Source organism: Eretmochelys imbricata, chromosome 6 (assembly GCF_965152235.1).
Source record: "Eretmochelys imbricata isolate rEreImb1 chromosome 6, rEreImb1.hap1, whole genome shotgun sequence".
Classification (NCBI taxonomy): Eukaryota; Metazoa; Chordata; order Testudines; family Cheloniidae; genus Eretmochelys; species Eretmochelys imbricata.
The window spans coordinates 28721839-28747621 of NC_135577.1; the positions used below are offsets into that span (position 1 = coordinate 28721839).

At 44.7% G+C, this 25783-nt stretch overlaps 1 protein-coding gene across 1 annotated transcript in view; it reads left to right on the forward strand.

The window, feature by feature from the left end:
• The window catches only part of PTPN5 (protein tyrosine phosphatase non-receptor type 5), a 107802-nt gene that overhangs the window by 64209 nt on the left and 17810 nt on the right, over positions 1–25783 (forward strand). The window contains exons 5-8 of the mRNA XM_077820044.1: positions 7319–7557; positions 11610–11799; positions 17058–17142; positions 25173–25252. Of these exons, the coding sequence (XP_077676170.1) occupies positions 7319–7557; positions 11610–11799; positions 17058–17142; positions 25173–25252 (594 nt within the window). The remainder of the gene's footprint in view (positions 1–7318; positions 7558–11609; positions 11800–17057; positions 17143–25172; positions 25253–25783) is intronic.

The following is a 25783-nucleotide window of genomic DNA, read 5'->3' on the forward strand; positions in this document are numbered from 1 at the left end:
CTCTTCATGACACAGCCCTCCAGCTGTGTCACCATCTCTGCTTTCCCCTTGTGGGGTTTAGAACAACTGTCCAGCCACTTCCCCAATGATGAGTGGGGGGACCAGGACTGCCTGCTACTCTGGGTCCCGACCCAGGGTCCCTGTAGATAGCAGCCATGTGTTACGTCCCCTCCAACTTCTCAGTACATTTTCCTGGGCCACTTCTCCACAGTCCCAGCACTTTCTTTACCTCATGGCCTCATCATGTCAGTCCTAGCAGTCAGCCAGGAGTTCCATCTCACTCCCCCGTTCCCTGCCAGCACTGCTCTGTCCATGGTGGTAGCTTCCATCCACCTGCTAGGAAGTAGTCCTCCCTCCTTACGCTCCAGGCAGTGATTGACCCTGCTCTGCCCTGTGCTTCTTCTTATATGGGCCTGCTGGGCCCAGATTGACTGCCCCAAACAACTCTCTCCTATTGGCTGCTTCCCGCACAGCCTCCCTAGGGATCTACTAACCCCCTACATGCCAGTGTGAGGCAGATGCCCCATTACACACCCTTACCCTCAAGCCTGCAACCCTTGGGGGTAGGGATGCCTCTTGCCCTGCACGTGCTAAGCTGCACCCACAGGTTGTCCCTCTCTTGCTCTACTGCCCACAAGAGGAAACAGATATTTTCCTTCTCTTCTTTAGCCTACCGTGCCTGGTCCTTCTGGAACTCTGAGTTCCTCTCCATTATTTGCAGGGCCTCCTTGGATCTCTGCAGAGCCTGCTCGGTAGCTACCAGTCTCCCCTATAGCTCTTTTTACCTGCCTTGCAGATCCCCAAGCACCCACTCCTCCAGGGTCTGAGACCCTACCACAGCCTGTTCTGCTTCAGTGCAGTTCCCTTATCTGTTTGGGCCCTTTCTGTCCCAGTCATCTTATCCACTTCCTCCTTATCCCGCCTTGCTGAGTGTGGGAGATGACTCCCTGCCAAGGACACATGGGGATGGGCGGAAGGGGGCTGCAGGGACACATGGGGACAGGGCAGATATGCCTGACTGATTGGAAGAGGCTAGGGGTCAGTCTGCATGAGTGAGGCTCCCCAACTCCCTAGCAATCGCTCCCCTCAAAAATGCTACTGTTCTTCAAGTGCTTGCTCATGTCCATTCCATATTAGGTATGTGTGTGCTTGCCACGTGCACCAGTGCCAGAAGTTTTTCCCTCAGCAGTATCCGTAGGGAACCGACTTTGGTGCCATCTGGAGAGGCACCCCCATGGCGCGGTATAAGGGACACCGCCGGCTCCCCCACCCTCAGTTCCTTCTTGCTGCGCTGATGGTGCTGGAACGTCCGCTGCTTTGGGTAGCGCTGTTCCATTCTTTGTTCTTACAAATTTTGAAAACCTGTAATATAGTTCGTAGTTAATTAGTTACCCTTAGTAGTAGTTCTCAAACACTTCATTAGTCCTCAAACACCTCATTAGTCCTGAACGGGACTCAGTCAGGGGATGGGGCATGCCCTGGTCCCCAGGCTTTAAGCCCTGTGATTGCTGCAAACGGCCTATGTCCATCAGCGATCCACATACCAGCTGCCCATCTTCAAGTTCTTTAAACCTAGGATGAAGAAGGAGCACGATATCTGTCTGAAAGCGCTCCTAATGGAGTCGGCACTCACTCCGGCACCAGAGCAGCGGTCCGACTCCGCACCGAGCACTGCGGCCTCTGTACGCAGTGCTCCGCAAGCACCTTCCACGAACCGGCACTGGTCGCCCTCCACGACTCCGGTCAAGAAGCTAAAAAAGACTGTGAGGATCTCCTACCTCCCATAAGAGAAAGGAGAGGGCAGGGGGCAAGCCATGACCTATGCTGGGCAGCTCAACGCCCCCTTCGGGAAGTCAAGCCCCAGCTCACGTTGAGCAGTGCAGCCCATCCCATGCCTTGCCTGCGACTCCGGATAGCGGTGTGGGCCCCTGCCAGCTTCAGGTGCCGTTGATGCCCGAAGCCCTTCAAGCAGTTCAGGAGATCCTGATGCTCCCAATGCCACCCACACCAGCTCCAGCAGTATCCCGGTCTGGGGGAAAACCCGCTTTGGGACCTATGCGTATGTCCCCGCCTCAGCAGCACCGTTCGTCATCGAGAGGGGCGTCCCACCATCGTTCGCCTGCCCGCAGCCACCACACCTCAGGACTAGAGAGGCAGGCTCAGCGGGGTCACCAGTTGAGATGTACCTCGCCGGTAGATTGGCACAGACCCTCTGAGACACGCACCACCCGGCAAGAACTCCCGGACTGTCCCTGACTGTCTCCAGGGGCCCGGTACCGATCACGAGACTGATCAAGGATCAGAGATTGCAGATTGCCAGGCCATCATCGTTCATCTCCAAGCAGTAGGTTGCTCTACTCAGGAAGATCTTCCTGACAACCGGCCCATATTAGCTCCCGATCCCATTGGACATCCCAGTACCATTTGAGTAGCATGAGGCATGGATTGCTGGGTGTCCGATGCAGATCTACCAAAAGCCATGGGTCCTCGAGATCCCGAACAAGACGCCCATCTCACTCAGACAGGTTGGCTTCGGGACACAGTGACCGGCACCGGTTGGACAAGAGCCACCGCTCCGCCCAGTCCTGGTCTCTCAGTACTGACTACTCTGTTTATACCTCCATCTTGGAGCGAGGTTCCCTGCCCACGGGACAAGCCCTGATACCTGCAGGGCTGCCTAGATCATCAACATTGAAACCTGTCTCATGGCCCCAGGCGGAGTGGCCAGTGCCATGGTACCCGTGGAACCCGTCGGGGTTTGCCCAGCCTTCCCAGGCTGCCTGCTCGGTGTTGGGAGCCTCCGAGAGGCCAGAGGTATCCCATCCCCCTCCGGTGCTCAAGCCTTTGGGTGGGAAGACCGCACAGGTCCAGGGGGACCCAGGAGAGCAAGCTGCTGGACCACCAATGGAAATGGAGGTTCTTGTGGCACCGGCATTGTCCTTGTTGTCGCCACACAAGGCTATCATGGGGCCCCCTCACCCAGTTCCTCAGGATGACACCCAAGGTGCACCAGGAACTTTTGAAGAGGGTCACTTCCAACCTGAGGCTTCTGGAAGAGCACTTGGACTCTCTGTTTGATGTCCTCAGCTCCTGAGGTGGCCCTACCCCTTCATGAAGGGGTTTCCAAAATCACTAATGCTGTGTGGCAGACCCCCTCTTGGGTTGGGGTGCTTACATGGGCAATCGCATGGCACAAGGCTTCTGGACTCTATGGGAATCCAGAATGCATATCAGTGCACTAAAACTCCAGGCAGTCTGTTGAGCCTGTGACACCTTCCTCCCACTCATCCAATCCAGATGTTGGATAATATGACAGTGATATTTTATATAAGCAGGGGGAGCGAGGTTTCTCCCTCTGTGCATAGAGGCAGTCACCCTCGGTGCATTAGCCATCACATAACCCTGTCAGCAGTGTATTTACCAGGGGTGCAAAACTCCCCAGCGGACTGCCTGAGCAGGTACGAGTAGGTCTCATTATGACCCCACCCTACATTCATACCTAAAGTAGTTTCCAGGTTTCATATGATAATCCACTTACTAATATTTTATTCCAAAACCCATGTCTCGCATGTGGAGAGACAGCTGCATTCTCTAGAGGACTGAAGGGCTTTGGCCTTTGCAACTGCAAAGAACAACGGATGTTTGAAAGGCACCTAAACTGTTCGTTTCCATAACAAGAGCCCAAGGGGTCAAGCTATATCGATGCAGAGACTTTCAAAATGAATCTCAGATTTATTATCCTTTTGTAACCAACTAGCTCGTATTCCTCCTCCCTAGAGAGAGAGGGCTTATTCCACTAGGGGGCTAGCACCTTCTGCTGCATCACTGAGAGATGGTATCTTCTCAGAGATATGTAGGGCAGCTATTTGGAGCTCTTTGCATACCTTCATGAGACATTATGGTCTGGTCCATTTGTCAGCTGCGGAGGCAGCTGGGGGGACAGCAGTACTACAGTCAACTATCACTTCTGCATCCCTGCACCCACCTGCTGCCTGACTACCACTCGTTAATCTCCCATGTGTGGAATACGGACAGGGGCCGTCACTTGAAGAAGAAATGGAGGTGACTTACCTGTAATTGGAGATTCTTTGAGATGTGTTGTCCCTCTGTGTTCCACTATCTGTCCTCCATCCCCTCTGCTGCGGACTGTTTGAACTGCAGTAAGACTGGGAAACTGGAGAGGCATGGATGCCCATTCCCTTTCAGTATTTGTAACACAAACCAGCCCAACCACCTTTTATGCTCTCTGTTTGGCATGTGTGGGCCAGTGGACAGTCCTTGCAAAAAATTCCAGACTCCGGTGCATGGTGCACATGTGTATCCCACGTATCTTGAAGAACCTCCAGTTACAGGTAAGTAACCTCCATTTCTGAGTACATACAAACTCCAGCTCCATCACCGGTCATCAGCTGAATGTCAAGTTACAAACATTATCACTATCAAAACAAAATCCCATTGGCTGATCTTGTTGGGTGTCATATATACAATATATTCCTGAGGTTTGGGGGAAGATTTCACTTGGTCTCTCCATTCCACCTTCTTTGCCCTTCTCTCCCCTATGATGATCTCTTTGGGTCAGGTTAGTAGCTGATACAACCCCTTGCTATGCTGAGTACAAAGGAACCATCTGGCAGATAAACTTCTTAGGCTTGAATAAAGACTGGGAGTGGTTGGGTCATTACAAAATCTAATTTCCCCCTACTGTTACTCACACCTTCTTGTCAACTGTTTGAAATGGGCCACTCTCATTACCACTACAAAAGTGATTTTTCCTCTCTTGGTATCCTACTGTTAATTGAATTGGCTCGTTAGACTGACCTCCCACTTGGTAAGGCAACTCCCATCCTTTCATGTGCTCTGTATTTTCTACTCCACGCATCTGATGAAGTGGGTTCTAGCCCACGAAAGCTTATGCCCAAATAAATTTGTTAGTCTCTAAGGTGCCACAAAGACTCCTCGTTGGTTTTTCTTGGAGGGAGACTGTGCACCAACTCCACAAGATCCCCAGAGGGGGGCAGCCAGAGAAGGGAAGTGTTCACATGACAGGCGCATATGTTCTAGACTGTGACAGCGTGCATAACAGCCTCCAACTGTCCTTGATTAGGAAAGGCTGAAGTCATCTCCCCTCAGTCCCTGTGCCAAAGTGAATCTGCCCCTTTCTGTCTCCCCCCCACACTTTTCTGCCTAAGGCTGGAGCATTTTTGATCAATATACTCAGTGTACAGCAGACCCCCCCTACCCCGCCATAACAATTTGGGCTGTCATTCAATTGAGAGAGGAAGGAGGATCTGTTGATTAAAGTGCTAACCTAGGACATGGGAGATCTGGATTCTATTTCCTGCTCTGTCTCAGACTTCCCTCTGTGACCTTGGGAAAGTCGCTTAGTCTCTCTGAGCCTGAGTTCCCTATCTCACAGGTAGGGGTAATATCCCTGCCCTACTCACAGGAGTGTGGTGAGGATAAATGCTTTAAAGATTGGGAGGTGCTCAAACATTACACCCTGATGGGGGCAATAGAGGTCCGTAGAACTGTGGCATTTGCGAGTTCCAAAAGCGAACTTTGGAAATAATAACGAGTTCATGCGTCAAGCCAAGCTTCAAAGGGCACTGTCGATTCATATTTGGCCCGAAGTTTTTCTAAAACATAAGGCCAATAGAAATGTTTCCATACTTTTTCTTTTAAATAATTGCCATGTAAACAGATATGTGTAAACAGATGCCCGTTCCCTTTCAGTGTTTGTAACCCAAACATTGCAGTGCGGTGCTAGTGTGTGTGAACCTAACATTGAAGCTGTCTATAAGCAAAAGTGAAAACTTGTTTCATTAATTTTCATTGTTCAAGCTCAGAGAAATGCCAAAAGTAAATGACAAGTATGTCTAGTGACAAGAAAATTGGCTTTTAAAATCCTCTCTGAGTTAATATTCTAGGTCGTTGTTTATAATGTAAGGAAAGAAACTTGATTTTTTGACAGTGCACGACTTTCACATTTGACAGTGTCCCTTTAAAATAAAGAAAACCAAGAAAGGCTTTATCCTGCAAGATGCTGAGTGCTTTCAGACGCCCACTGGACTCAAAAGGAGTCGAGGGCACTCAGCATGCGAAAGGAGGAGTGCAGCACTTTGCAGGACCTAACCCCAAATGAGTTTGAGTTAGATTGTTCCTAGCCCTGTGCAGTAGAGACCGGCTCAGCCCAAGACCCAGATCCAAACATCTCAGGACTTTGGCAAAGTTCAGATCTGATCTCAGACTTTGCCACTAGGGCCTGTTGCTAATTGGAAATAAATCCAACCTAATGTTCCCAAACAATATAATCTGCCACAGCATCTGTGTAAACCAGTGTGGCTGGGATTTTCAGAGGGGCCTAACTTCCACTGAAAGTCAGTACGCTGGGGGAGCGAAGCAGTAGGCTTAATTTAGGAGCAATGAAGTTTCATTAACAAAACATATTAGCAATAATTGGTGCCTGTGCATTAGTCAGTATCGCTCAGAGAAATGGGCTTAATGCAAGAATTATGGGTGAAATTCTATGATCTGTGGTATGCAGGAGATCAGATTAGGTGATCATAATGGTCCTATGGTACAGTCGTCTTTAAATTTGCGCCATTCTCGATCCTTCCTTTTACTATAGACATTTAATTTAACATATTTATTTCACATAATTTAACAGAATTTATTATACAGCTTGTCTTGTTTAAATCAGATTATTAGATTGCAGAAGAGGTTTCTATCACTGAACTGAAAATGGATGCAGGCCATTATGAAGCGCTTAACAGCCATCAGAAACCGTTGTAAAATGGGGGTTTCATGAAAAACAAATGTGAGTTTGGATATGAATTTGGGATACGGTGCCAGATCATCGGAGATTAAGGTTTAGGAAACTGGTATTTACTTGTTTTAAACCCAACCAAATCCCAGATGGACAGCATCTAAATCAGGGAAGGTCATAATCTGTAGATTAACAGAGTTTTGTTAACACAGTGAAAGTTGATCAATTAAACAAAGGGACAGTGATTTCACATTGGCATGTATGTAATAGTCACAAGCATAGAATACTTCCACTGTGTTCCAGAGCGAAGCCTGATGGGCTACAGGGAACACTCTGTGCCTGGAAGCAGAATTAGAATAGGAAAAGGTGTATTCTTTGTGATCTGTACAGGAAAGTTCCTCTTGTATGGAACTCTCCTGTTCTCTTTAATGCAATTCAATTTTGCTGGGGCATAATGAATGATATTATTGCTCAAAGGGTGTATCTATCTTTAGATTTACAGAAAATCTGGAAATACATAGATAGTTTTAAAACTGTTTTTGTTTCCTCCAGATTTGGTATCTTGTGAAAACCCATCCGGATCCCCCCTTTCCCCTACCAGAGGACAGGCGTCAGTCTGTGAGCCGCCAGCCTTCATTCACGTACTCAGAGTGGACAGAGGATAAAAATGAGGATGATTTTCTAGATTTGGATCCAGTGCCAGAGACGCCGGTCTTTGACTGCGTGATGGATATTAAAGCAGAGACGGATCCAGCGACTCTGACAGTTAAATCAGTGGGATTGCAAGAAAGGTAGGATAGTTCTGATGGAGAGCAAGGCATTTGGCACAAGTTGTATAGAGTTTAGACGTTCTGAATGGACCAAATTGGTAGTTTCACTGTATGAAATTAATGTATTTTGTTTTAAAACATCAGTTCTAGACTGAATGGCTATTTAATTTGCTCTTTGTTTCTAGGACAGTCACAACTATGAGATATATAGTGACTTTTGTTTTATCATTATTAACTTTCAGTACAAGTGTTACCAAATCTCATTCATAATCTGTGTTTGTTGCCTTTAGAAAACCTATTTGTATTTGGTCAGCCTCTTATTTTTGTCTGTATGTTTATTTTGTTTAGATTCTGAAAATGGTAACTGTATATTATAAAATCTCTTTGATCCTGATATAAGACTCTCTGTCATCTTTTCTACTGAACGGCTCTCCCATACTTTATTTCTTCATTTATTTCTTCATTGTTGTCGGACTGGTCGTTTCCAAAAATAAATTGTCACACATCTGACTACTCATAGTAATTGTGTTATAAACGGGCCATTCCCCAAGTCAGTAACCTTCTTTGGATTGTAAACTAATAGACCCACTATTGATTAATTTACTGCTTGCACCAGCTGGGGAAGTTGTGTTTCTGCTAGAGGGGATTCACTCCTGGGGAAGGGCAACTTTACAGTGGAAGGAAGGAGGATTATATGTCAGAATATCAGATATTCATGGCATAGATTTTTCTTTCTTTCGCCCATAGCTCTGTACTTCCGTCACACAAAAAATTCAGGCTGTGAGAGGCATTGTTTGGAAAGCACAGGTGTCCGACAAGTATTTGCACTTCAGGATGTGTAGTTGGGAGTCTGGAAGAGGTTTTTGAGCATTCAGTTGGCCTGAATTATGTCTGAGACTTTCATCCCCAGGATTATTTGTTTCATTCTGACAATCTAAAGACTAAGTGCATGTTTATGAGAGAAACAGGGCTGCCTTCACATACATTGAAATACATTCAGCACTTCTGTTCACTGCAGCTAAGGCTGAGATAAAGATCGTTTCCCCCTTTCTCTTCATCTCAGTGTGGGCTGCAGCCATCGGAAGCCTGAGTTTTATCAGTTTCTTCACTGCCCGTAACTCTTTCTCTTTCCTCCTTTTTCCTATCAATTGTGTCAGTCAAACAGAGGGATCCTGAGGATGGAAATCCCATCCAGGGGAGCTCTGCAAAACCCTGTTTGAGGGCCAAGATAGCGTGAATGAGAATAAGGTCATTTAAGTATGCTACTGTAGTAAGCATCTCCCATCTTTATTCCCATGTTTCAGGCTTTGTCAGAGACACTAGCTAGTAGTTAATTCATTCATCTGAAGCTGAGAGCAGGATGCACACGATTTAAATCAGATAATTAAAGTGTGTCTGACCTAGTGATTTTTCAGAGCTCCAGGGAGTTGCTAAATGATATACAAAATTGGGGTTAAATAAGTGGTTTCCGTCTAGCTGGGTTTAGAGTAGTTTTTGCTCTCGCAGTTTAATGATTTTGTTGCATTGTTTGTCGTGTGTGCCATCAAACTCCTTATGTTGCTTTGCTCTGTAATGTGACATTCCAGTGACCTAGGGCATGACCCCTTATCTACCCAAATCAATGATCCCTTTGCCATTTTTTACAGGAAGAGCAGGTTTAGGCTGTGAAATAACAACACGGTCACTTGTGCATTCTGCTGTCCCCAATTACTGTCCATACTTACTCGTAAACACATAGGTGCTGGAACTAGGGGTACTGAGGGTGCTGGTGCATGCCCTGGCTTGAAGTGTTTTCCATCATACACAGGGTTTACAGTTTGGTTCAGTGGCTCTTAGCATCCCCACTATACAAATTGTTACAGCATCTCTATATAAAAAAACTCATCGCTGCTTTTTTGTCAGGGGACACATAGCCAGTAAGGAGGATACGAACTATTCCAGTTTGTTAGAAGTAGCTAATGTCAATGTAGATTTTTGCGGCAATAATAAAACTGTCAGTTGGGAAGGAAGGAAGTGACTGACTGAAATCCTTTCATTAGGAGAAATATGTACAATTGGGATGTAAAATAACCTTTTATTCCCAACAGAAACATATCTTGGGAAGGCAAATCTCTATTTCAGATGTGGATTATACTGTAGCACGGAGCAAGGAAGTGTTTGTCAGTCTTAGTTTTTATGCTATTTTGTTGAATTATCTATCCACCCTTTCTCCCAACCGCTCAAAATATTTCCACCGCTTTCTTTTCCGAACCATTTATGCTGGAGAAAAGAACCCAAGTATCTAAAGGCATATGGCACTAAATGCTAGTTCTTGAGATGGGGAAGGAACTCTACCGAGTCACCTCCATCCCTGGAGGAATATTAATAATATGTTTGCATAGCATCTTCCCATCCTGAAAGAACCAAGTCACTTGAGCTGTCACAGCAATACAGCCACTTCTGGGGTGGAGTGTGACAGTTACTTCACAGTTCACAGCAATGCTGCACAATACTGTAGGATGGGAAGTGAAGAGAATACTGTTTCTATCTGAAACAGCAGAGGAGAATTTAATTAGGCAAAACATAAATGTATGAACTGGATTTGAGGAGGATATGAGTAAACATGCCAAACTCTTCTGAAAAGTGCCATTTAATACTCCATGACTGTAAGTGTTTAGGGCCTCAGTTTTGTGTCTCATCCAAGACCATTCCCCTCTGACTTTGTGTCGTGGCTGCTGTCCTGACAGAGAGCTGGGCAAGACTTCTTTTGGAGACTATCAGCGCCATTCCTTAATTAGCCAAAGGGCAGTGATCCATGCAACTCCTTCTGCCCCTGTCTTCCTTGAGGCAGACAAATATACATACTTCCTGAGGCTAAGGCATCTGCCTCCACAGTAGCCCCAGACTCCGCCAAAGGAGAAAGCAAACATAAATCTGCTGTATAGTTGTACAAAGCCTTACAACTAGGTCCTAGTAATCAGCCTGTTGTATTATTTTTAACACAGATTCAGTGGTGGCATTTGGATTTTACTGTTGAATGTTACGTGTGAACTTGGCAGAAATTTGTGAAGCCTTTTAAAATTGAACAGATACTAATCTAAAATCAATCAGCAATCATAAATTCAGGGGACGTGATAAAGCTTATCTCTCGGTATCACTACATCTACAAGCAATTTCATTTTGGCTCTATCATTCTGTTACTTGAATAACCTGTATAAATTAGTCATTTCTACACTCATGGCACTCATTTTTATCATTACTTTTAACCTGCTGGGACTTGAGGTTGTTTCCCCTTGTAGGGGTTGTTGATATTTTAATGGAGAGAAAAGCTCTTCAAGCAGAAAGATGATCCATTTTAATGGATCAGATTTTCCTACCCGAACTCACGTTGAATAACATGTTATCCTTCCTGCTGTTCCACTGAAATAAAGTGGTTTAATGATAAAGTGGAATTCAACATGAGTAACGAGTCAGAATCTGGCCTAAAGAAAACTATGGCCAAAATTTTCAATATTGTACCTAAAGCTAGGTAGCTCGCTACATATTTAGATACCTAAATAAATGTGATGTGATTTGCAGAGGTACTGCAGCTTCCCTGGAATTTCCTGCTCCACATCTTTGAGAATGAAGTCACTTCTATTCAGGTGACTAAGTATTGGTAGAGGTGCCTAACTTTAGGCATTCGAGTTTTGAAAATGTTGGCCTGGGTCTACCAATACCTTCACTCCACATCAGTGATAGCCTGACTAGTTGCTTGAGCTCTTGTCTACAACAGAAAAATTACCCTTTCCTGACCAGTGGGAGTCAGCAACAAATGCAGCGAACCAGTGCTGCACATTTGTCTATGCCTGCTGCTAAACTGCCTTAGCACTGATTCAGCTGCGCCTATTGCTGATACCTGTTGTCAGCAACAAGTCAGTTGTTTCTATTCTAGACAAGCTCTGAGAGTTCCAAAATCTTCACTGCACCATCAAAAGCACCATTGTCTCAAGGAAAGCAGATAAAGGCCAAATGGGAAAACATGTTTTAATTAATGCAGAGTGTTTCACATAGCCTTCATAACTGATGTCTTCACTTGGGGCTGTGTTTTGCAGGAGAGGTTCAAATGTTTCACTCACACTGGACATGTGTACCCCAGGCTGTTCCGAGCAAGTCTTCGGCTATGTGATGTCACCAAGAGAACAATCAGCCCGAGAGTACCTACAAACGGCATCAAATATTCTTACTGCAGAGGAGCTACACAAGAAAGCATTAGATCCTTTCATACTCCAGGCAGAGTTTTTTGTGAGTATTTTGACTTCTCAAGTAGAGAGAAGAGTTTGTGGTATCTGAAAAATGGGACATTGCCACCTCCTGTGACTCTCACGGGAATTTTCTATAAGTTCTTCTGGAAGACCAAAATAAATAAATACGCACTCCAGTTCCTTCAGTGAAGAGCTTTATTAAATCCCCAAATTTGTTACACTTGGAAATGACTGGATTAGAAGGCTTTCAGCTATCTTTTCATTTGCAGTCCTAGTCTTGGTAATGAAGATCTAGCTTTGTTTTCAGAAGCCTTTTTCTCACCATGTTACTTCTTAACAAAAATTTCACAGTTTTGCACTAGACTAAAGAAAAAGAGTCAAATTTGCTTTGGGTATAACTCTTGAATCCCAGAGGGTTACCCCGGGCATGACTTCAGCCTCGTATATCCACTTTACTGGTGGATACTCTGTACAGAGTTGCTCTTCTGAATTGTCTGAAAGTTATCCAGATGGGTGAAACATAGGGTGTTTGTCCCACTTAACAAATGCCACGGAGAATTTGCACTAACTATCCTTGTCATCCACTTAGAAAATGTTCATTAGATATTAGCTGCTTTTTCAGTTGACAGTATGAATCTGAAGTATCTTTCCCTGACTTCATGTATCCACTTTTATTTTTGGGGAGCATTGTGACTCTGCTTTTGGTGGAAATACAAGCATCACATACAAGTAGAATTGGAGTTTTTGAGCAGCCTTGTGAAAAGACCGGCTATGTTTAATTGCAGTTAGCACAATGGCTTTTCAGTTTCTCTGCTCTTTATCCAAGCTTCTGTCCTAACTGCTCGATTCTCCACTGTCATGCAACTTGTCATTTGTACCTGGGCAAAGTGAGCGCAAAAGGATAGTATGAGTGTGAGTGAGTGGAGAATTCTGACTTAGCAGTGTATTATGCCCATTTTACATGAGTGAAAATGACTGTGCAGGATGCTAAGCAACAGAGAATCGGGCCCTTTGCTTCACCTGCACCCAACTTCTTGCCTCTTTTCATGCCAGGGTCTTTCAGAGCACGCAGGTAGGAACCGCCTAAGTTAATGCTGACCCAGTCTGCATTCTCTTAAGCATGGAATCCCAGCAGAGTGGCAGGAAGATGATGCCTTGCACAGCTGTTGTCCCCAGAGCCCACCTACTTCCTGACCTGACAGAGAATCCATGGAGGACCTTTTATGGAGCAGAGAAAGGAATGGAACAACACCTCAGAGTACTCCCTTTCTATTTCCCCACACCTGCAGCTGCTGGGCTTTCTTCCCTTTCAGAAGCACAGGCAGAGAAGACATTTTGGGGCACAGTTTCCAAACAGAAGGCCAGACCCTTGTGGTCCTTACTCATTTTTTACTCAGTTTTCCTTCAGTCCCACACTCCCTTTTGAGGAAGCACTGAGGAAAAGCTGATTAAAGACCTTAAGATTTGGCCATCAGAAAGGGCTCAAAAGCGATAGGCTAAAGAAAACAGGAGGCAGACAAAGCATCTGTCAAAGGAAAACCATCAAGCCAAATCCACTTTGTGATTCATCACTGATTCCTTGGTGGCTGTGAGTAATGTAATTAGTTATCACATTACTCTGGGGGAGGAGCACGGTTGTCACTACTGAGGCCAGGTCTTCACGTAGTTATACCCATACAAAAACTACGTGGGTAAGAGGTGTGATTATTTTTACCAGTATAGTTTATACCATTACAACCCTTGATGTGGATGTAATTATGCAGGTATGAAAGTGCCTTATACATAATATGATATAATATCCTTATACCTTTCCCATATGGGAATAATCGGTATAAGCACCATAATATCAATATAGCTATGTCTACATGAGAAGAGTGATATCTCTTTAACTATTCCGGTATAATTAAAGCAGTTCAACTTTTGGGTGTAGACAAATCCTGACTGTTTAAAAATGAAACATTTAATAATGGACAGTGCTGTTTTAGAGGAAAGTAGTTGTTGAGATGCATCTTTGCTGAGGAAGTGCCTGAGCTGGCTACTGTAGTCAAGGTGGGCAAGTCAAGAGTGAATTGTTGTAGCCCATGTGGCCTGCCCTATATTACAGGTTAGTAAAGTGATATTAAAGCTAGTCAAAAATGTACTTTATTTTCAGTGGGGCAAAAATAGAATTTTTTTTCCATAAAATGTTTTGTCAAAAAAAGATTTATATGCAAAAATGATGACCAGCTCTGAATAATAAATAAACCCTGAACTTGTATGCCATGTGCTCTCAGTCTGTCTCTTACTCGCATGGCTAGAAATGTTCGAATTCATGGTGGAGAAAGCATCAAATTGTGTGTACGCTTTGAAGGGAAAGTCAAGAGCAATATCTGCTGGTCCGAGTGTTGAATGGCTTAGGGCTTGTCTTCCCATATAGCAGCGCAGCTTCAGCGCGTTAGCGAAGATGTTACTGTGCCGACAGGAGAGTTTCTTCCATTGGCGTCGTTAATCCAGCTCCCTGAGAGCTATCTACATGAGGTGTGAGGTCAGTATAACTACGTTGCTCCAGGCTGTGCATGTTTCATGCCCTGGAGTGACGTAGTTATGCCAATATAGCTCCGTAGTATAGACCTGGCTTTAGTTTTTACTCACGCAAGCAAATTCCCCTTGACTTCAGCAAGAGTTTACTGGAGTAGTGAGTGAGTAAAACCCGAGGAAGACCCTTTGGATTTTGCCCTAAACAGTACACCTGGAAAAGGTGGAAATTAGTCCCATGAAATGTTGGGGCTTAACAAACAATTTGTTTGCTCAGTGCTGTACAAGACACACAATGCGTACAGCTCTTGCCCCAAAGAGATTAGAATCTAGCCCAGAAAACAGAGGAGCACTGAGGAGACGAGAGAAATAAATAGCATGGGCTGGGAGTAGATTTGGAATTGCTATTCTTACTGTTCAGTTTTATCATTGTTTGTGGCCCTTCCTGTGGATATCTCAGATGGGGATATTCAGTGCAGAGATGGGGTGAAGGGTGTCATGATGAAACGGGAAGAGAACACTTCATTGATAATGGCTGCCATCTTGTCTGACACACCAGAGATAACATGGAAAAAATCATGAGGCCTGGAAGGAGAGAAAGAAATGAATGAGATTGCGTAAATGGCATCATCAGCAAAGCAGAGGTGGTTAGGAGTGGGGAATGGATGTAGTACGAGACAAATGGTTGGTGTCAGCCAGAGTGGAATTTTACAGGGCCTTCAGAAGACAAGGACAAGACACTTAAATTTGGTGCAGCATACAAGTGGTGGGAGCTAGTGAAAGGATTTGCTCAGTTGGGTGACCGTCAATCTGACTGGTAAGGAAGGTCACTTGAGCAGCTGCATTTTGAGTGAGTACTGTGGGCATCCTGGAGGCTAGAGAAAAGGAAGTGCTAGTAATAAAGGTGGGAGATAATCAGGATGAGGACAAGTGTGTCCTATTGGAACAGAAAAGGGATTTAATTCATTTTCCCATGTTTGAGGAAAATTGTTATCAACAATGATTTACAAGTTGTCAATTTTTCCTTTTATTTGACAGATTAAGAGAGTGTTGATTGTAATAGGGATTGGGGAGACAAAGTATGATTTTTTTTCAGTCTTTTTATAGCTAATTCTTGGATACATTATAAACAGAATTCTAGCTAATAAAACTGGCTGCAAGAAGAGACTCTGGGTCAATTGCATTACCAGTTCCAACTTGCTCATCTGTCCATCTGTCAGAGTAAACACCTCGACCTCTGCATTCAGTTCCCTATGGGACCCAATAGGAACTGATTTATGAGGTTTTTTTTTTCAAAATTAAATTGAATAAAAGCATATAAAAATGTGGCCTTTCTGGTGTATTCTGGGACATCATCTCCCCAAAATCACTGATGGTAAGGGACAGGGAAAGCAAGGAAAACACATGGCTAATTGCAAAATAATTAGGTAAAGCAAAGATCAGCAAAACTGCATTTGCAAAATAGCATCAACCATGAAATATGACCTCCATTCTAGCAATGTATTTATTTTTTAGTTGGGTGCTTGCTAAGGTTGAAGATTACTAACGCTTTTTCCACCATGAATTTGAGTTAGAGGCAGGCTGAGAGCACCTGGAGTAGAAAACTCAGTGTTTAATTTTAACAGTCTTCTACCTTTTGTTTACCCACAGAACATATTAAACACAGAACCAGAACAAGCTCTGCCTTTGTGCCTCTATCCTGTTCTGAAGGGGAAAAATCAGGGTCTGGGGGAGTTTAGTCTCTGTGGTCACATTCAGTCCTTGGTCTCTCACCTGAGAGTGCTTTACATGGCTGTGCATCCACTATGAATTGATCAACTAATTTCACATGCTGTAGCCCACTGAAGAGCAATCAATTGGCTCCTAATGAAACCAGCCTGAGCTCTGAGATTTCAGTCTGTAATATAGATGTGAAAGGCTCCATAACCCATTGCTAATTCTCTTGTTATTTCTCCCTGTGGCTGTTTCTGATAAAGAAGTAGCCCTGTTAAAGCTCATTTAAGAAATTACTATTGTTATGTAATATTTATATCATGGGTAGAGCCCAAAGACCCCACTGAGGATCAGGGCCATGCCCGGAAGACCTCACCCTCTAAGGGCCAGTTAGTGACTTGGCCTGCACACCTGTGTAAGGGAGTAAGAACCTACCCCTGACAGCCCTGTGTGAGCTACCTGGACCTTGGGTTTAGTTGTATAGGAGAGGTAGGTGTACACACAGTATCTCCTTACTGTCCCCCCTCCCAGAGAAGGTGGATGGGGAGGGGCAAAAACTGAGTGGTTCCTTGTTTCCACTCCCCATTCCCATACTACTGACTAGTGCAGGTGAGCTGTGATGGAGGGTGTTGTACTTTGCAGATGCAGGCCAGCAGCAAATTACTGACCCGGTTTTAATAAGGAGGAAGAAGGGGAGGGATTGTGACTCAGAAGGGCGTGTCTGAAGTACGGTGCTTCCTGAGGTGCTGCACCTTACGCACCATCCTTGGCTTACATTTATGCCTCAAGTCACAATACACTTCTAAGAATATTAGGAGCGGAAATAGCGCCATACTGTGCACCACTCACAGAATTAGTCATCCGGAACATTTTTTATATTCATGATTTCAAAAAAGAAAACCGTTGACACAAAAAGGAAACCATCAGTCGTGCTTTGGTGGTAAATTGCTAGAACTACTATACCATATGTCTCAATTGACTTAATCTCTGCTACTCCTCCACAGTCAAGACGTAATGGTTTTTTCCCCCTCGTGAATCTATTAATATAGTCTATTGTGCATCTTCCAACAGGAAATCCCAATGAACTTCGTTGATCCAAAGGAATATGATATTCCAGGATTAGTGCGGAAGAATCGCTACAAAACAATTCTCCCAAGTAAGTTCCAGACCTATTTTGTCATTCTGCAATTCGATGACGCAGTATTTAGAGAAGTCTCAGTATCCAGTATTTGCTTAGTTTCTTGCTTTTGGTGGAATGAATTTCACAAATCCTCTCCAGGATACTTCGGCTAGGCTAAAGCTAACATTGAGCAAGGGTAATGTTTTCAAGAGCATCCACGTCCCCTTTTCATTAGAGACTAAGGCCTGGGCGGGGGGATCGATCTAAGGTATGCAACTTCAGCTACGAGAATAGCGTAGCTGAAGTCGACGTATCTTAAATCGACTTAGAATCACTTACTTCGCGTCCTCGCAGTGCGGGATCGATGGCCGCCACTCCCCCGTCGACTTCGCTTCCGCCTCTCGCTGTGGTGGAGTTCCGGAGTCGAAGGCAGAGCAATCAGGGATCGATCTATCGCGTCTACACTAGACGCGATAAATCGATCCCCGATAGATCGATCACTACCTGCCAATCTGGCGGGTAGTGTAGACGTGGCTTAGGTGCTTAAGTCTTATTGAAAGCCAATGGGATGCAAGCTCCTAAATCACTTTTGAAAATAGGAATTAAGCTCCTAAATTACTTAGGTGCTTTTGAAAATGTTGCCCAAAATCTTGATGCTTTATTCAGGTTTTACTTCATTTCCTCTGGTAAACTCGTGTTTAAGGGCTAAATTCTGACACCCTTTCTCATGCTGAGCAGTATTTTACTATCCAAGTGCTTCCTTTGAAGCCAGTGGGATTACTTGAGTCATAAGGTGCCATAAGTCATAAGGGCATTGGTCTAGTGCCCTTTAAAGTCAATGACAAGATTCCCACTTAAATCACTGTGTGCTGGATTGGGCCTAATGTGCTTAGCACTTCTCAGGATCAGGCCCCAAGTGAAAAATGAATAAGGGCCTCAGGATTTGGCCCAGTCTCTTCAAGAAAATATAATACATCTTTCTTTTTTAAATGTAAGGTTTTTCATTACTTATAGCCAAGAATGGAAATTTTGAGAAACATTTTGCTTGGGATTGATTTTACAGCCATTATCGTTTTCCCCTCTGTCACACTTAAAGATAGTTTGGAAAGTGATACAATTATAAGATGTCGTGTCTGAATATTAATGTTTTGACAGATCCTTCTCTTTTCTCTAAGCCATTGTCAGATAGATGCTGCCATCAAGTTCTGTTGCAGCTTTGTTAGGGAAGCCCAAATGGTTCAGAGTGCTAGTTAGGCTCAGATAAATAAGTATCCAGAAATTAGAATCTGATCAACTATGCAAATCACTTTAGTCTGCAAAACTGGAGTGGAAATCTGGCAAGAATAGGCTTTCTCCTGAAACCCCCAACTCTTAAACTTCCAGTCTGAGTCAGAAATCCCATATAGATACCCCTTCTGGGACCAGAAGTGTTAAAAACACTCAGCCAAACATTTCAGAACCTTCGTCCTAAAACATACTAACGGTTGGGTGCCTTATCATTTCTTTCAAACTTTACGTTAGTTTGGACATTACAGCGATGATTTTCAAAAATGACTAGTGAATCTGAGTGCCTCCATTTGGGAACCCAAATTGATATACCTTAAAGGAGCGTGATTTCTAAAGGGGGCTGTCCAGCACTTTTTTGAGGATTGGAGTTCTTTAACGTGTCTCAGGTTAAACACTCAAAAATGGAAGCACACAAAATTGCTAGCCACTTTTGAAAATCTTGTCCTATCACTTTTAATGAGGTTCCAGTTAGCTTTTCCCCTGTGCATTCAGTAAGTGCTTGGTCATTCCTCAGGCTAGTTCTCTTGATGCTAACTTCACCTCAGTCTTACAAAATCTGGTAATGCTCATTTCCATTGCTGTGAGCCATCTAGATGGGAGGACTGGCTCCCACTCTAGACTGATGATAAATGTTAACAAGGAATTTATCCAGAGGAAATCAGACTTTTCCACTGACTGGAATAAAAATCAAGAATTTCAAAGTTTTGGGGAGTCTTTTTAAGGGGTGAGGGTGTGTTTGATTTTGGAGATGTGTCAAGCTAAGCAGATTAATTTGGCTGTTTCACAAACTGCTAAATTTGCATGTTGACAGAAAATCTGAAACCTCTTCCCTTATGGAAAAGTGCCACAGAATCGAATAGAAAATGATCATTTTTCTATAGTTTTTTGGATTATCTTGTAGAATGTGATATTTTATCCTTGCTATAGAACTCCATAGAGGGTCAAAATCTAAAAAGGAAAGATATTATATATCATTCTCTTTCAGTCTTTTTGGTTCTAAGCAAAATTTCTAGGCAACCATATTTAATTGTATACAGCCACATTGCTTTCACTCCTTATTAAATTTTGTAAGACTTTTCAATAAGTGTTATTGTTAGGGAGGCAGTGTGGCCTAGCAATAGAGTACTGCGATGGGCCTTGGGTGAACTGGGTTTTATTCCTGGCTCTGCCACTAGAGCACGTCGTTTCATCTCTCTGGGCCTCAGTATCTCCATCTGTAAACTGGCATTAATGATACTAACCTACTTTGAGATTTACTAATGAAAATTTGTATCTATGAACTAGGTATTATCATCTGTCACTTTAATTTAAAAAATCTCAGCCTGGGGAGATCCTACTACAAAACCTAGTGTAGGCTCAAAACACTCTTAGAAAAGTCTGTAGAAAAATAACTAACATTGTTTTGCTTCTTTGTGCTGTGAGTGTATGACAGTACTTTAAAGGACACTGTCAACTTTGGCGTGGTCTGCGCACTGTTTTTATACTGGTATAACTATTTCAGTTATTGGTTGGGGGGTTTTTTTGTTTGTTTTTTTACCAAAATAGTTATACCAGTATAACTCCTCCTGATGTGGATGCAGTTACAATGGTATAAAAATAGTTACGGTGGTATGGCTTATTCCCCAATGAATATGACCTGGTCTACACTAGGAAATTAAGTCGGTATTACTCTGTCACTGAGGCCTGGTCTACACTACGAGTTTATGTCGGATTTAGCAGCGTTAAATCGAATTAACCCTGCACCTATCCACACAACAAAGCCATTTTTTTCGACATAAAGGGCTCTTAAAACCGATTTCTGTACTCCTCCCCAACAAGGGGATTAGCGCTGAAATCAACATCGCCATTTCGAATTAGTGTGGACGCAATTTGAAGGTATTGGCCTCCGGGAGCTATCCCACAGTGTACCATTGTGACCGCTCTGGACAGCACTCTGAATTCGGATGCATTGGCCAGGTGTACAGGAAAAGCACCGAGAACTTTTGAATCTCATTTCCTGTTTGGCCAGGCGAGCTCATCAGCACAGGTGACCATGCAGAGCTCATCAGAACAGGTGACTATGCAGTCCTAGAATCGAAAAAGAGCTCCAGCATGGACCGAACTGGAGGTACTGGATCTGATCGCTGTATGGGGAAAGGAATCCGTGCTATCAGAGCTACATTCCAAAAGACGAAATGCCAAAACATTTCAAAAAATCTCCAAGGCCGTGAGGGACAGAGGCTACAGCAGGGATGCAACACAGTGCCGCGTGAAACTTAAGGAGCTCAGACGAACATACCAGAAAACCAAAGAATCAAACGGATGCTCCGGGACAGAGCCCCAGACATGCCGCTTCTACACTGAGCTGCATGCAATTCTAGGGGGGGCCGCCACCACTACCCCACCCCTGTCCATCTACTCCAATGATGGGGTACTTTCCGCCATGCCTGAAGATTTTGCGGACGGGGAAGAGGAGGAGGAGGAGTACGAGCTTGAGGAGAGCACACATCACACCGTTCTCCCTGACAGCCAGGATCTTTTTATCACCCTGACTGAAATATCCTCCCAACCCAATGAAGCTGGAGAAGGGACCTCTGGTGAGTGTACCTCTTAAAATATAATACATGTTATAAAAACAAGCGTTTTTTAATGATTAAGTAGCCCTGAGGACTTGAGATGCATTCGTGACCAGTACAGCTACTGGAAAAGTCTGCTAACGTGTCTGGGAATGGAGCAGAAATCCTCCAGGGATATCTCCATGAAGCTCTCCTGGAGGTACTCTAAAAGCCTTTGCAGAAGGTTTCTGGGGACAGCAGCCTTATTCCATCCTCCATGGTAGGACACTTTACCACGCCATGCTAGTAGGAAGTAATCTGGTATCATTGCATGACAAAGCCTGGCAGCATATGGTCCCGGTGTTTGCTGGCATTCAAGCAACATCCGTTCTTTATCTCTCTGTGTTATCCTCAGGAGCGTGATATCGTTCATGGTAACCTGGTTGAAATAGGGGAATTTAATTAAGGGGACATTCAGAGGTGGCCATTCCGACTGGGCTGTTTGCCTGTGGCTGAAAAGCAATCCTCCCCGCAGTTAGCCACACAGTGGGGCGGGGGGGGCATTGGCGCTGAACTGTTCGCGTTTGGCTAGCAGGGATCTTCCCTGATACCAGCCATGTGGTGGGGTGAGGGGTAAAGCGATCATCCCAGAGAATTGGATGGGGTGGGGGGTTAGTTTGGTTTCTGTTGCTGCACGTTAACAGGAAAACCGCAGCACTAAACGGCCAACTCAACGTGCTTTGCTTGGTATGGAAGAGGAGGGCGCTGCTGTTTTGAAGATTGCAGAAGCCAAAAGGCTATGGCTTACCATGGCCTCCTGCAAACCGAATTCTGTTGCCCGGCCCGCGTGTGTGATCTCTAACACCAAAGCCACAGGCACTCAATATAAGATGCAAAATGCGACCTTGTACCAAAATCACATGTGCTCTGTAATGTGAATAGTGTTGTTCATTGTGAAAGAGTATAGCCATTGTTCTGTAAAATGTATCTTTTTAAACACTTCACTCCCTTTTTTTCCTCCAGCAGCTGCAAATGTTTCAAGCCTCCCTCCTCCGTCCCAAAGGCCATCTCAGATAAGGCGGCGAAAAAAACACACGCGCGATGAAATGTTCTCTGAGCTCATGCAGTCGTCCGGCACTGACAGAGCTCAGCAGAATGTGTGGAGGGACACGATAGCAGAGTACAGGAAAATAGCCGATGAACGTGAGGAGAGGTGGCGGCAGGAAGATCAGAGGAGGCATGAGGCAACGCTGGGGCTACTGCGGGATCAAACAGACATGCTCCGGCGTCTGGTGGAATTTCATGAACAGCAGCAGGATCACAGACTGCCCCTGTTTAACCGCCCTCCCTCCTCCCCAAGTTCCATAGCCTCCTCACCCAGACACCCAAGAACGGGAGAAGGGGGAGGCTCTGGGCACCCAACCACTCCACCCCAGTGGACAGCCCAAGCAACAGAAGGCTGTCATTCAGCAAGTTTTAAAGTGGCCTTTTCCTTCCCTCCCACCCTCCTCCCACACCCCATCTGAGCTACCTTGTGAGTTATCTCCCTATTTTTATAATCAATTAATAAAAAATACATGTTTTTTAAATGATAGTGACTTTATTTCCTTTGCAAGCAAGCTGTGATCGAAGGGTGGAGGGCGGCTGGCTTACAGGGAATTTAGAGTCAACCAAGGGGGCGGGTTTTCATCAAGGAGAAACAAACAGAAGTGTCACACAGTACCCTGGCCAGTCATGAAACTTGTTTTCAAAGCTTCTCTGAAGCGCAGCGCTTCCTGCTGTGCTTTTCTAACCGCCCTGGTGTCTGGCTGCACATATTCAGCAGACAGGCAATTTGCCTCAACCTCCCACCCCGCCAAAAACATCTCCCCCTTACTCTCACAGAGATTGTGGAGCACACAGCAAGCAGCAATAGCAGTGGGAGTATTGGTTTCACTGAGGTCTGAGCAAGTCAGTAAACTGCGCCAGTGACCCTTTAAACGTCCAAATGCACACTCTACCACCATTCTGCACTTGCTCAGCCGATAGTTGAACAGCTCCTGACTACTGTCCAGGGTGCCTGTGTACGGCTTCTTGAGCCAGGGCATTAAGGGGTAGGCTGGGTCCCCAAGGATAACTATAGGCATTTCAACATCCCCAACAGTTACTTTCTGGTCTGGGAAGTAAATCCCTTCCTGCAGCCATTTAAACAGACCAGAGTTCCTGAAGACGCGAGCGTCGTGAACCTTTCCCGGCCATCCCACGTTGATGTTGGTGAAACGTCCCTTGTGATCCACCAGTACTTGCAGCACCATTGAAAAGTACCCCTTGCAGTTTATGTACTGGCTGCCCTGGTGGTCTGGTCCCAAGATAGGGATATGTGTTCCGTCTATCACCCCACCACAGTTGAGGAATCCCATTGCAGCAAAGCCATCTAGTACGACCTGCACGTTTCCCAGACTCACTACTTTTGATAGCAGCAGCTCAATGATTGTGTTGGCTACTTGCATCACAGCAACCCCCACAGTAGATTTGCCCACTCCGAATTGATTCCTGACTGACCAGTAGCTGTCTGGCGTTGCAAACTTCCACAGGACTATTGCCACTCGCTTGTGAACTGTGAGGGCTGCTCTCATCTTGGTATTCTTGCGCTTCAGGGCAGAGGAAAGCAAGTCACAAAGTTCCATCAAAGTGCCCCTATGCATGCGAAAGTTTCGAAGCCACTGGGAATCATCCCAAACCTGCAACACTGTGCAGTCCCACGAGTCTGTGCTTGTTTCACGGGCCCAGAATCGGCGTTCCACGGTATGAGCCTGGCCCAGTAACACCATGATCTCCAAATTGCTGGGGACCGCGGTTTTAGAGAAATCTGTGTTAATGTCCTCATCACCGCGCTGCCATCACCTCCTCGCCTGGTTTTTCAGATGCTGGTTCTGCATAAACTGCACGATGATGCGCGAGGTGTTTACAATTGTCATAACTGCTGTGGTGAGCTGAACGGGCTCCATGCTTGCGGTGCTATGGCGTCTGCTCAGGCAATCCAGGGAAAAAGGCGCGAAATGATTGTTTGCTGTTGCTTTCACGGAGGGAGGGTTGACTGACGACATTTACCCATAACCACCCGTGACAAATTTTTGGCCCCATCAGGCATTGGGAGCTCAGCCCAGAATTCCAATGGGCAGCGGGAACTGCGGGAACTGTGGACTAGCTACCCACAGTGCACCGCTCGGAATGTCGATGCTTGCCACGATACTGTGGATGCACTCCACCGAATTAATGTGCTTAGTGTAGAAGCACGCACTTAACTTTATACAATCTGTTCCCAAAAACCGACTTCTGTAAAATCGGAGTACTTTCGTATTGTAGACATGGCCTGAGGGATGTGAAAAATCCAGTTAAACTGACTTAACTCCTGGGATGGTGAGCATTACGTTTATGAGAGAATTCTTCTGTCGATCTCTTGGGGAGGTGGATTACCTATGGAGTGGATTACAGGAGGGGTTCTCCTGAAGGGCTACAGAAGCACCCCTGCAGAGGTGCTGCTGTAGTGGTTTATGTGTAGACAGGCCCTAAGATATATCAATATAACTGCATCCACTCTAGCACGGGTTGTATAGCTTTAACTATACCAACATAGTGAAAATGGTGCAATTATTCTGTGTAGACAAGGCCTTAATTTAAGGCCAAAAAATAAGGTTAGGGATAGAGTTTATAAAACCAAATAGGGCAAATCTTGAGGTCCTAACACAGTTTTTACTCAGTCCTTACTTAGGCAGAAAGCCTCACTGAAGTCATTACTTGTTAACACTATTTGCTAAATAATACTTTAATGCACGTAAAAATGAAATTAATGCAAAAGCAAATTACAGTAATGTAGTGAGCTTGCATACGTTACATGAAATTTATCTCAAAGCTTAGACATAGATGACATAGTCAAATGCCAAGAATCATTCAAATGCTATTGCAGTTATAAATGATGAACTACCCCTCTACTTAGAGCAGTAATATTAATTTAGTAAGATATTTAATTTTGTTGCATGCAAATATCTGTTGATAGTTGCACACTGAAAGTAAATGCAGTGATATATACACACATTTCAATCAGAGACTCCCCAGTGCCCCCTTTAGAGCATCGCAGGTATCTGTTGTGGCGACTAATGAATATGCCTGAGTAATTAGCTGTATTACTAAAGGTTAGAAAACGATCTTAAAAATCTTTTACTCCTCTTGACAGATAACTATTAACTCTCTCTTTACACACTGTAGATCCTCACAGCAGAGTGTGCCTTACCTCAACTGATCAGGATGATCCTCTTAGCTCATATATCAATGCTAACTACATCCGGGTAAGAGCTCAGCAGTCCAATGTACTTGCATAGACTGTTTGCAACTGATCATTTAAGAATAATCGCCATGTCCATTGGCTTCTAAAGACCATCTTGTTTTTTGGTTTCTTTTTCTGTCTTGTTTTTCTATTATTGGAAGCAGAACCTCAGAGCGCAACTGTAAAGGTTCTGGTCCAATAAAAACAAGATATTTGCATTTTTTGACATGAAGTTCCCTGCCTCACTGGCTTGATGCAAGCAAAACTCCCAGCAAAGTCAATGGGAATTATGCTTGCAGGATTTGACCTAGAGTTAACACCAGGCTGTTGTAGCATGAATCAATCCCATTGCCATAGTATTGCCTGCTGCTTGTGTAACCTGAAGTTGTACCTTCTACCTTGCCTGTGTGTGTGTGTGTACGCGCGGGAGGAAGAGTGCGCGTGAGCACAATACCTCTTGGATTGATAACTGTTGACCTGATACTGCAGACTTTACTCAGGCAATAATCCCATTGTAGACAATGAGAGCTTTCCCTGGGTAAAGATTGACGTG